Source organism: Pongo pygmaeus, chromosome 9 (genome assembly GCF_028885625.2).
Source record: "Pongo pygmaeus isolate AG05252 chromosome 9, NHGRI_mPonPyg2-v2.0_pri, whole genome shotgun sequence".
Lineage (NCBI taxonomy): Eukaryota > Metazoa > Chordata > Mammalia > Primates > Hominidae > Pongo > Pongo pygmaeus.
In genome coordinates this window covers 83989899-84002120 of record NC_072382.2, presented here as the reverse complement: position 1 = coordinate 84002120, position 12222 = coordinate 83989899, and the positions used below count along the sequence as shown (strand labels likewise).

The window sequence follows — 12222 nt, the reverse complement described above, 5'->3', positions numbered from 1 at the left end:
AGACTAGAGGAAACCAGCTTTGGGTGAGTACAGATAGACATGTGGGTAGGTATGGGTGTGGGAAGTTGAGAAAATATCAAGTGATCTCAATATTGTCCATGAAGTAGGAGGCAAGGAGAGTAGCAGTTGCTTTGTGGCATGAAGAGAGTGTTGTTTTGGAATGGTTGCTGTGGGGAATGGCAAAGGAAGCTGACCAGGGATATGTGAGATTTCACAGGGTGCAGCAGAGCTGCTGCTAAGACTTGAGTGTCTGAAAATTGCTTCTCATTTTTGTTCCTATTAGTACCCCAAGCTTACCTCCTATCATAGAACCTACCAGATTCTAATTACCTGATTATTCCAATAGATCATGAGTTTGAGGGAAGAAGCTTGATTTTTATCTTCAGTTTCCAGCACTAAGCACGGCCCTTGGCATGTAGAGTATGCATTCAATGTATACGTATTAAATAAAATAGCAACAGTTTCACATACAACTTCTAAATAGCTTTTTTTCTTAAAATGTTTCTTCTTACCCTCAGCTCACTGATGGGTTAGCTGCTTTTCTTCCGTGCTCCCATAGCAAAGTAAATGTTTGTCATGCCCATTACAAACCCATATCATTGCATCTTCTGTACTGTATTGAAATTACCTGTTTATCTGTCTTATCCAGCAGACTGAAATATTTTGAGATCAGTGATCTTGTAGCTTTCTATCCCAAACTCAGCACACTCATTGGCCTATAATATAGCAGGCATTTTCTGGTCTGAGCTGAACAATTAAAAAAGACTAAGTTTTGGTTTGCAAAGGCTTTATTTCTGGATGTATATGTGATTTTAACAAACATTAATACTTTCAAAAACAATCTTAACAATATTATTAAAGTACAATAAACAGTATACGATAAAGTGCTCAATTACCTAATCATAGTATTCCAGATAGAACCCTGGGGAAAACAATGGTTCTACATTTTAAAAGGCACAGTAGCACCCAGCAGAGTCCTCTTTTCAATCTGCTTCTCTCCAAGTGTTCAAAATGTAAAGAATGCTTTCCATACCCCCGAAGGCAAACATTTCCAAAAAGACTTAAAAGTTCAGGAATTGGGTTCAGGTGACTTTTTATGAAAACAACTCAGGCGACCAAGCACTTCGAGTTTCACACACTGAAGGTGGGCCTTTTTCTGAAAATGGAAGGCAACATTTGACTTCTGAACAAGAATCAGGTCCAAGAATAGGGTGCAGCTGAGGTGCTGCTAAGACTTGAATGTCTGGACATTTGGAAATCCAGCCTGAACTTTTACAGTTATATTTAGGAGTTTTCTTTTTCGTAACAACTGCTGCAAGCATATTCTTTAATTTCTTCTTAATTAAACCTTTATTGGTTCCTTGTCTAATAAGTTTCAGTTTCTTTCTTGGTAACTCTTGCTGATCAGGGAAATGATGGGCAGCAAGGCATTTCCTTAGACCTATGCCTTGGAATCCAAGCATATCTGAAGGAAATATTTTTTGTGTGGTAGGAGGGACCCATTCATCACTATCAGTTTCATGGCACTCAGCAAAAGGGTAGTGACTGAAAACTTCTGGTTGTGAAATACCAGATACAATAGGGCTTCTGATTTTCTGGCTAGGTGTTTTTATATTTTTTGGACAGCTTGGGCTGGCTTGCTGTTTGTCATTTTCAGGGAAAATCCTTATTTTTTCATAGTTAGCATCAAGATCTGAATAAAATACAGGTTTTTTGAAAGCTCTGTTTATCCCATGAATTCTTGTTTGGTGGAACCCTGAAACTGGAGTTGACTGTGAACACGGAACAAAGTCTTGACTATTTTCAAAATTATATTCTGAATCTGATTGAAAATGAGATGTTGGAGAGCATGTTCTTGAACGCCTAGAGTCAGATAGGTTTTGCAAGGATAATTTTTGTGAAGGCTGGATGAAGTCTTCAGAAAGTGATCTCAGTGAAAAATCAGACTCTGAAGGATGACTTTCTGCCAAAGACGTTCCCCATTGTAACAAAATATCCTGTGATTTTTTGGTAATCTCTGTTGCAATGTCCATTTCTTTAACAATATCATCAAAGAGATCAGCAGAGGCATCATAGCTACCTTCATAACCAATAGAATAGCTCTGTGTTATGTTGTTATTGCTATGTCCCCAAGACATTTCTTTCAATGTATTTGTACTTCTATTTGCACTATTGCAAAGAGTTTCTAAAGGATATGTAAGTTTCCTGCAAATTGTAAAACTGTCATCTTGGTTCTTGGACCACCTACAATATTGTTTATTTTCTAATTTGCAAAGATCAGAGACATCATTATACTTCCTATAACACAGAGTTGTCAACTTTTCATTCATTTCTGAAACTGATTTTTCTCCACATCCATTCAAATATTTGTTATTTAGACTAGAATGGTCACTCTCCCTGTGTGGTGAGATTCTGATAGTCTTCTTAAGAGTAACTATTGTTTCTAAATCTTTTGAAGATGAAAACAGAGCTGGCAGGTAAGGATTTGGTAGAAAATATTCTGACATATCTCTTCCATTATGATTTACAGAGACAGCCTCTACTATGTTAGCTGGTTGTGACTCCTTTTCAACACTAGGACTTAGATTTCCTTTACAGTTGAAAAGGAAGTTATCTTTGCTACAGTTTGCTTTGACTATTGCTTGTGATGATCTTAAAGCTACAGGTGGTGTATGCAGGGCTCCAGTAGTGCTCTGGGGAGTCACAGATAACCTGCTGTGGTCTGCATGAAATTTGTCAATGTCATCGTCTACATGATGTTTCCTACTACTGATATCTGCCTGGGTTACAGCAATCTCACTTTCAAGAACTGCCAGAAATTTGTTCAGGCTTTCAGAGAATGGCAGATCATCCCAAATTTGAGGGTCACCATCCTGGGAACTGCTGGCTGTCTCTTCAAGTCTGAGTAACGAAGGTGGACAACATGCAGATCTCTTTTGAAGGCTAGTGGGGGTATCTATACCATGATGCTGAAAACATGGTAGCTCATGCTGGGACCTATTTTTAATTTCCACTGCACTGCGGAAGGATTTTGTATTACTTGACTCAAAGGGCTCTCGCATTTCCAAAGAGAATAAATTAGAGTCATTAACTCCAATTTCATGATGACTGCTGTGAACTACACTCAGCTCCTTAGCTTGTAAGCCAAGTTCTTTACCCAACTTTTCTGCTGCACTCTTTTTATCCATATATGAAACAAGGCTCCATGAATCCTGAATGGGATCATGGCAGCTACTGGAACCAGTGGCCTCTGCAATGGAGATGGACTTTCTGTTCTGCTGAAGAGTACCAAAGGCCTTACTTTGTTCTGAAGCTGAAAAATCATCATTATCTGTTAGATGTGAAACAATGAAAGTGAATTCAAGTGATGGCTGCCAGAATTTTGAAAAAGTATCCTTGCTGCAGGACTTGAAAAAATAAGAAGTGCTGTCAGAAGTATATATGCTGCTGAGATCACTATTTGAGAGATCTAAAGCAAGTAAGTGATTGTTAGGTGCCTGAGAGTCACACTGAAGTTTCCTGAAATTAAAAGTCTGCAAAAGTTGATGGAAGTAGTCAATGACAGTAAAGCCTGCGATACCTGGGTCCGGTAGAACAATCTGGCAAGCCACTAGTGCTTTGGCTTTTCTTTTGTGGTCAGAGCATTGCTGTAAGAAGTTACTGGCATCTGAACCTTGTCCAGGTTGGTTTTCAAAATTCTGTGAAAGAAGCAAAGAAATTCAAGTAAGAATAAAATTGTCTTCCTTTTACTTAAACATGAAACAGAGATTTAGCCAGGCACAGTGGCTCATGCCTGTAATCCCAGCACTTTGAGAGGCCGAGGCAGGCAGATCACTTGAGCCTCAAGAGTTTGAGACCAGACTGGGCAACATGGTAAAACCTCGCCTCTACAAAAAATACCCCCACAAAAATTAGCTGGGCATGGTGGCATGTGCCTGTAGTCTCAGCTACTCAGGAGGCTGAGGTGGGAGGATCACCAGAGCCTAGGGAGGTCAAGGCTGCAGTAAGCCATGATCTTGCTACTGCAGTCCAGCCTGGGTGACAGAGTGAGATTCTGTCTCAAAAATAAAATAAATAGATTTAAAAGGTTAAAACAGATACAACTATTACCTCCATTCCCCAATTCCAATTTCGATTCTGTTAGTGTTATAGGCAAAGTAGTATACGTAAGAGAATATAAACCTTAGAGTAAAGAGCTTGTTTAAACTGATTTGAAGAAATCCTAGTTCCAGCATTTATTAATAGTGTTAAGACTTTGGACAATTTATTTAACCTCTCTGAGTCTTCTCATTTATAAAATAAAAATAAAAGTGCAGGATTACTGTTTAGTAATAAAATGGAAAACTGCACAGTGCTTAGAAAATAGTAGTGGCTCAATAAATGGCAACTGTCATAGTTCTCATTAGCTAAGGAAAGAGAGGAGGGGAGGGGAGGGGAAAAAAGGGGAGGAGGAAAAACAAGAGGAGAGAAAAGGATTGTCTACGATTTTAACAAAGTAAAGCTCTGTAGCCGTTGATTCTACCTTCCCTTTGGATTTTTCTCACTCTTCTGTTGTGGAGTGCTCTATTTCCTCTTTTAAAACCCTGATTCCAGTGTGGAAAAAAATGTCTCTTTGTTCCCTTTAGCACAGATGAGACTGAAAACTATTACTCCTTCAAAGTCAATACTTTTTTTAAACTTCTTCTACAGTCACTTTTATAATTATTTAAGACCATCTTTCTTAATCTAGTTTTAGTATTCTTATCAATACTCAAATACTTTGCCTTCAGTGTTCCATTATTCTCTTTTTATAGATGACAGAATTAAAAAGCTAGAGAATTGGTGGAAGTTTTACTATAGAATTTGAACAAAATCTGGAGGGCAAAATAAATACTAAATACCAAAAACAAATATCTAACATTTCTAAATATATAATAAATTTATATTTTTAAGCTCTGAAAGCATTTGAAGTAGGCTCCCCTGACTTTTGAAAGAGGAAGTTGCACACATGGTGTTTTAACAGACCACCTATAGGCTATTTTTACATAGTTTAAAGTGTTTCTACAGGCCTTCACGTGTATAGAACTCCTAACAACTATTTAGAAAATTCACATAATTCATTACAATGGAAATGTTAACAGATTATTAAAAAGAAAGCTAGTCTCAATTACCGTCACTCCAAAAATAAAGCTTTGTCCAACAAAGCAAGTTTCAACTGCTTTAGTTAATAGATTCTGAGTTGTATCATTGTCCAGTGTTTCTGGAATTTTATTAGGATCCTGAATGTACCTTGATTGGAAAAAAAATAAAAAATGTGAAGACATAAACTTTGAAATTTTAGCTTGCCATAAAGTCAGAGACACAATTAATTTGAAAATGCAGCATGAACCTTTAATAGAGGGAAAAAAGTGACTTTAAGAGCCAGGCAGTTTGTTCTCTCTAGTTTCTCATAGCACAGAAAAATCAACAAAACCAATTGATCACGCGTGAGTAAAGTAGTTACCTGCCTAACTATCAGGCCTGGCAATGATTATAAGGAAAAATAAAAGTGGCAGTGGGAATAGTGGTGGGATCTCTAGCCCTTCACTTCAAAGCAGGAAAAAGTCTTCCCTTTTCTCTGATAAGCCTGGTTGTGGTCCCTTTATTGTCTCAAGCACAAAAACGTGGACATAGATTTCTTGCATGTGATTAGGGGAGGAGGGCAGAAGACTGAGGGAGAAGAAAAGCTTTTTTTTTTTTTTTTTGAGACAGAGTCTTGCTCTGTCTCCCAGGCTGGAGCGCAGTGGTGCAATCTTGGCTCACTGCAAGCTCTGCCTCCCAGGTTCATGCCATTCTCCTGCCTCAGCCTCCCGGCGTAGCGGCATAGCTGGGACTACAGGCGCCCACCACCACGCCCGGCTAATTTTTTGTATTTTTAGTAGAGACGGGGTTTCACTGTGTTAGCCAGGATGGTCTCCATCTCCTGACTTTGTGATCCGCCCACCTCAGCCTCCCAAAGTGCTGGGATTACAGGCATGAGCTACCACGCCCAGCCAAGAAAAGCTTTAATTGCTTATTTTTATATTCTCAGGACAATGTCATAAAAGGTCAAACTATGCAAATGAAGTTGCAATAGAGATAAAAAATAAAATTTCAATTTCTGAAATGCAAATATTCCCTCAGATAGATTCTCCTGCCTCAGGGGAACCTAACTGTTTGAATGCTAACCTCAATTTGGATAATTCTTCAATTTGAAATGATGTTACTTTCTTAGCCTCTATTTCTGTAACTTGGATTAGAGATTTATAATTTAATATTCTAATTACAGATTAATTACCCTAAATAAAAGGAGACTGTTTTAATATCATCATAATATGTATTCAGGAAATAAACATCTTTCTTACTTGCTTGTCTTTTAAAGGAATTGACAATCTGGGGTTGAATGATTATCTTTCTACAAAAATGCATATTGCCTTATAAACTTGTGTTTTCAAATTCTAAGGGCAGTCAGGAAAAAGGATGTTTTAAGTATTCTTACCTGTGCAAACCAGTGGCAGTAAGACCAAAAAATGTATCTAAGCAACTTCCAAATACAGTAATAACAAACAATTTGTTCGATTCTGCAACTTTTAAGGAAAGTTTGTATCTGTAATTGGCATTTCCAGATTCACCAGTAGAGCCACACTTTGGACAATTAGACCTAGAAAAGTGGTGGAAAAAAGTGTGGAGATGTTAATTAAATGTTTTTCATATGATGAAAAATCTAGAACAGTAAAAATTTAAGATAACATTTTGTGTATAAGTGCTCCTACACAACTCAAATTCTTCTTAAACTCTTTCATATCAACTTCTTTTAAATTTCTCTATTCAGAATAGTTAGCTTTACTGATTTAAATTAAACAGCCCCAAGTTGATAGAAATACATACCAAATTGATGGAAAACTAAAGGAGAACTGTACATGAAAGAGAGGACGAAAAGGCCAGGTGCGGTGGCTCACACCTGTAATCCCAGCACTTTGGGAGGCCAAGGCAGGTGGGTCATGAGGTCAGGAGATTAAGACCATCCTGGCTAACACGGTAAAACCCCGTCTCTACTAAAAATACAAAAAAATTAGACGGGTGTGGTGGTGGGCACCTGTAATCCCAGCTACTCGGGAGGCTGAGGCAGGAGAATGATGTGAATCCGGGAGGTGGATCTTGCAGTCAGCCAAGATCGCACCACTGCACTACAGCCTGGGGGACAGAGTGACACTCCATCTCAAAAAAAAAAACAACAGAAGACAAAAAATAAATCTCAAAATATTTAATACCTATTTATACACAAAGCACTTAATTGCATTTTTCTCACCATAATGAAAATTACTTTCTTTAATTCATTAGACTATGTTGATAACTTATCAGATTATAAAATTGAATATGAAAACCATGCAATTTAACTTGTTTTTTTAAGACAATATGTAATGGTGGCTAAAGGCTTTCTAGTCAGAAAGTACACATCTACATGGCAGTGTAACTCTATTGCCATGTACTCATTGTCTGACAGTTACTAAATTCTTGAGTTCCTCATCTATGAAGTCCAGGGCTGAAGAAGGATTAAAATAGACAAATAAAGGGTCTAGTGCAAATACTGTGAAATTAGTGTTAGTCTGCTTCTCCCTCATAATTATATCAAGTATTGTGATAATTACTGTCACTTGTACTGTTAACTTCTTTTCTAGTTTGCAATGTATTATAACTCTGATTTCTATCTTTCATGTTCTTAATTTCCACCCCTCAGTTATGTTAACTTTATTTAATAGACAGAATAGTCTAAAAATTTTTTTGAAATACAACAAGCACCTAAAAACATTTTATGGTAATGGCTAATATTAGAATTTTGTTTTTTTCTTCAGATTGCTAAAGATCTTAAAAAAGAGTGGCAAAAGGCAAATAGAAAGCAAGGTGAAAGATGGTTGTATAAATGTGATTGTTGCCAGATAGCCACTAGGGGGAGTCTAAAATCTGTAGCTCTCAAAGTGACTCACCTTTATTAGATCTGTGCTATTATTCTTCTGCCATACTGAGGATAGATCTATACCAACCCATTCATATAATCCTATACAAATCTGCTAGAGTTTGTGCTGTAGGTTAGCCATAGAATGAATTAAAGGTAATTGACTCACTAGGGGATAAATCTCCATTAGTACCAAACTCTAGGGAAATTAACTGTTTAAAATATATATTGGAATTTATTTAAAGGCTATGCAATAATAATGCATACAGGTTTAATGTAAAATCCCTAGGAAAACTTAGACTAATATGCATTAGCATTAAGTTTACAAATGTTTTCAACATACATTATTTCATTTTTATAGGTAAAATTTACAAATGGGGAAATTAGTTTGAATTTTTATCTGAGATGACAAAATTGGCAAATATATGACCCAAACCCAAGGCTGCAAACTCGTATCATGAAGTTCTGATATTATGATATGATAACAGTGGGACCAAATGGTTAAAATAAAGAACTGCTTGCAATAACAATATCAATAACAGCCTCAAAAAACTATGTCTATTAGTGTTCATGCATTTACATATTAAACTATATATATTTTTGTAAAGTACATATGTATAATGAAGATATTTATTTATATAGTCTCCTTTAATCCTTTTAGGAACAATGCTGGATTGAAATAAATGTTAGTGTGGTGTAATACAGATTAGAGCTTCTCAAACATTAATATGTACACAAATCATCCAGAGATCTTGTTACAATGAAGATTCTGATTCAGGAAGTCTGGGATGAGGCCCAAGATCCTGCATTTTTAATAAGCTCCCAGGTGATACTGATGCAGATGTACCTTAGGCCATACTTTGAGAAACAAGGATATAGACAACATATTCACATCACCGTCCCCTGATTTAACTTCTAGAGGCACCCGTATTTCTAAAATGTCATTTGTTACAGAATAGCAATTTTCAAACTTTTTGGTTTCACACTCCTTTAATACTCTTAAAAAAATTATTGAGAATATCAAAGAGCTTTTGTTTATGTGAATAATATCTATTTTTTTATTCAAAAATATTTACTTGGGCCAGGCATGATGGCTCACATCTGTAATCCCAGCACTTTGGGAGGCTGTGGCGGGCAGACCACTCAAGCTCAGGAGTTCGAGTCCAGCCTGGGAAACATGGCAAAACTGTGTCTCTACAAAAAATACAAAAATTAATGAGCGTGGTGGCATGCGCCTGTAGTCCCAGCTACTTAGGAAGCTGAGATGGGAGGATTGCTTGAGCTCAGGAGGCAGAGGTTGTGGTGAGCTGAGATTGTGCCATTGAACTCCAGTCTGGAGGTGACAGAGCCAGACCCTGTCTCAAAAAAAAAAAAAAAAAAAATTTACTTGCCAAAGATTGAATATATTCAAGGTATACAACATGATGATTTGAAATACGTCTACACTGTATAATGATTACCATGGTCAAATTTTTTTTTTTTTTGAGACAGCGTCTCGCTATTGGCCAGGCTGGAGTGCAGTGGTGCAATCTTGACTCACTGCAACCTCCACCTCTTGGGTTCAGGCAATTCTCCTGCCTCAGCCTCCCGAGTAGCTGGGACTACAGGTGCCCGCCACCACACCCAGCTAATTTTTTATATTTTTAGTAGAGGCAGGGTTTCACCGTGTTAGCCAGGATGGTCTCGATCTCCTGACCTCATGATCCACCCACCTCGGCCTCCCAAAGTGCTGGGATTACAGGTGTGAGCCACCGCACCTGGCTACCATAGTCGAATTATTTAACACATCATCCATTACCACTCATGCTGTACATTAGATCCATAGAACTTGTTCATCTTATATCTGTCTATAATTCTTTTTTGGTTTGTTTTCAGACAGGGTGTCACTCTGCTGCCCAGGCTGGAGTACAGTGGTGCTATCGTAGCTTACTCTAACTTCAAACTCCTGGGCTCAAGAGATCCTCCTGCCTCAGCCTTCTGAGTAGCTGGGACCACAGGCACATGCCACCATAGGTGGCTAATTTTAAATTTTTTTGTAGAGATGGGGGTCTCACTGTGTTGCCCAGACTACGCTTGAACTCCTAGGCTTAAGTGATTCTCTTGTCTCAGCCCCCCAGAGTGTTGATTACAGGCGTGAGCCATCACACCTGGCCTCTATTTACATTTCTCATGAAATGAGAAATTAAATGAAAGTGAAAAATTAAAACTGAGAAATCAAAAAAATATTAATTCATTAAAAACAGACCCTTTACATGGTTAACACAAAAAACATACTTTTATGAAAAATAGTTATGTTTTTCAAATTTTAAAAATTAGTAAGAAGAGACCAGCATTGTTTTACATTTTGCAAATCTCTTTAATGTCTGGTTTCATAAAAAGACAGCTGGATTCTCATATCTGCTTCTCTGCTCAATCTGTTGTGATAGTACGTGTTATGTAGCCTCTGGGAAACTCCATTATGCACTCATGAGAGACTGAAAGTGAAAAGGCAAATAATGCCTTAGAATTATGAAAATAGATTTGAGTTCAAGGAGCCTCTGAAAGGATCTATCTGAAATAATAGCTGTAATTTGCTATCTTTTTTGTTTGATCCCAGTTAAATAAACACCAAGTTTCATTTGTTTATTTTTTATTTTTATTCATTTATTTTTTTGAGACAAGGTCTTGCTTTGTTGCCCAGGCTGGAGTGCAACGGTATGATCTTGGCTCACTGCAGCCTTGACCACTCGGGCTCAAGCGATCCTCCCACCTTAGACTCCTGAGCAGTTGGGACTACAGGCACATGCCACGATACCTGCCTAATTTTATTTTTTGTAGAGGATAGGTTTCACCATGTTGCCCAGGCTGGTCTCAAAATCCTGGACTCAAGCAATCCTCCCATCTTGGCCTCCCAAATGCTGGGATTGCAGGCATGAGCTACTATGCCCAGCCTCATTTGTTTATTTTTCTAGTGTACTTATATTTAGCCCAGATGTAGAAGAACTGGTGAGATAAGTAATCCTTAATGTCTTCTTAGTCTTGAAAACCTTAAAAAATCTGATGAAAGCAATGGACTCACTCTCTCCCCACAAAAAACAGATATGAACACAATATTCTACGTATCTTAGGGACTGGAGGAGTCATACACACCTATAAGGTATCCACAGATTCCAGCTTAAGAATATCCTGACTATATGATTATATAACATCCCTTTCCAAGTTTATAGACCCAGATTAAATACACACAAAGTAATGAGACATATTTTAAAAAACATATCTCTTAATGTTTCCACATATCACTTCCCCCACAAAATAAGAAAACTATGATCTGTATGTGTGAAATTAAATTTGACTTGCTTAAGTAAATGATATAAACTTTTTGGGAATGGGGGAGAGGATAAGTAGTCTCTGAGCAATGAGTCCTGTTTTAAGATAGGAAAAGAAAGTTATTAGTGTTAGAGATGGATTTCTAGGCTAAAAGGAATTATGGGTCCCATTAGTCACCCAGAAGGGCAATTTCTATGTGGCTAGCTTGTCTGGATAAATAAATCCCTTCTCCAGCTTATAATTTGGGGAGAGTACAGACATACACTATTGTGTGTGTATGTGTAGTTACTGCTTCATATGAAGGACCGAACCAACTTTATACACATTTTTTTTATAGATGTATGTCTATGTTTGTATATTTATATAACGAAACCCCCTTTCAAATGAAATTTAACTTGGAACACTAATATAAGGATGAGAATAGAGATCTTGTTGAAACTAACATGGAGGCCCTGGAGTCTTACCTACTACTCAGCACTAGGCACTATTACTACTCTAATCCCATCTCCCTCCATAAGCACTTCCATGGAGCCCCAAGGCTCTGCAGAATACCTATAGATTAAAAACTACATTCAATCTACTGATCTTATCTTGGAGGTTAAGAAAGAAGTTAATTCCATAAAGCACAAAATACTTATTATGATTATAGTCACTAAAAATTTCAGGTTCCAAGAAAATATTTAGGGAGGTCTCTCTGTTCTTCAGCATCTCTAAGATCTTCTGCAAAGGCAAGAGCGTGGAACTCCTGTCATAAGCTTGCAGTGCTATAGCAATGGAGAAATGAACATGAGGAATTTCTATTTCCTATGTTGGCTTACAACTGATTCCAAGTAAGAAAAAGGGAAAGCAAAAACAACAGTAGAAAAGATAAGCACCAGGATTTAGATCATCATGGCGGATGGGTGGCAGGATTAGATTGCAGCTCCAACTCGGATGGACAGAGCAGCATGTTGGGGCTTGCACCA

General features: G+C 37.6%; 1 protein-coding gene across 6 annotated transcripts in view; it reads right to left on the bottom strand.

Moving 5' to 3' along the window:
* Positions 1 to 770: 770 nt before the first annotated feature.
* The window catches only part of DDIAS (DNA damage induced apoptosis suppressor), a 32020-nt gene continuing 20568 nt past the window's right edge, over positions 771 to 12222 (bottom strand). For all 6 annotated transcript variants that reach the window (XM_054437898.2, XM_054437896.2, XM_054437902.2 and 3 more), the window contains 3 exons: positions 6497 to 6658; positions 5151 to 5268; positions 771 to 3698 (listed from right to left, as the gene is read on the bottom strand). In XM_054437898.2, coding sequence (XP_054293873.2) covers positions 1095 to 3698; positions 5151 to 5268; positions 6497 to 6658 — 2884 coding nt within the window. In that variant the 3' untranslated portion in view covers positions 771 to 1094. The remainder of the gene's footprint in view (positions 3699 to 5150; positions 5269 to 6496; positions 6659 to 12222) is intronic.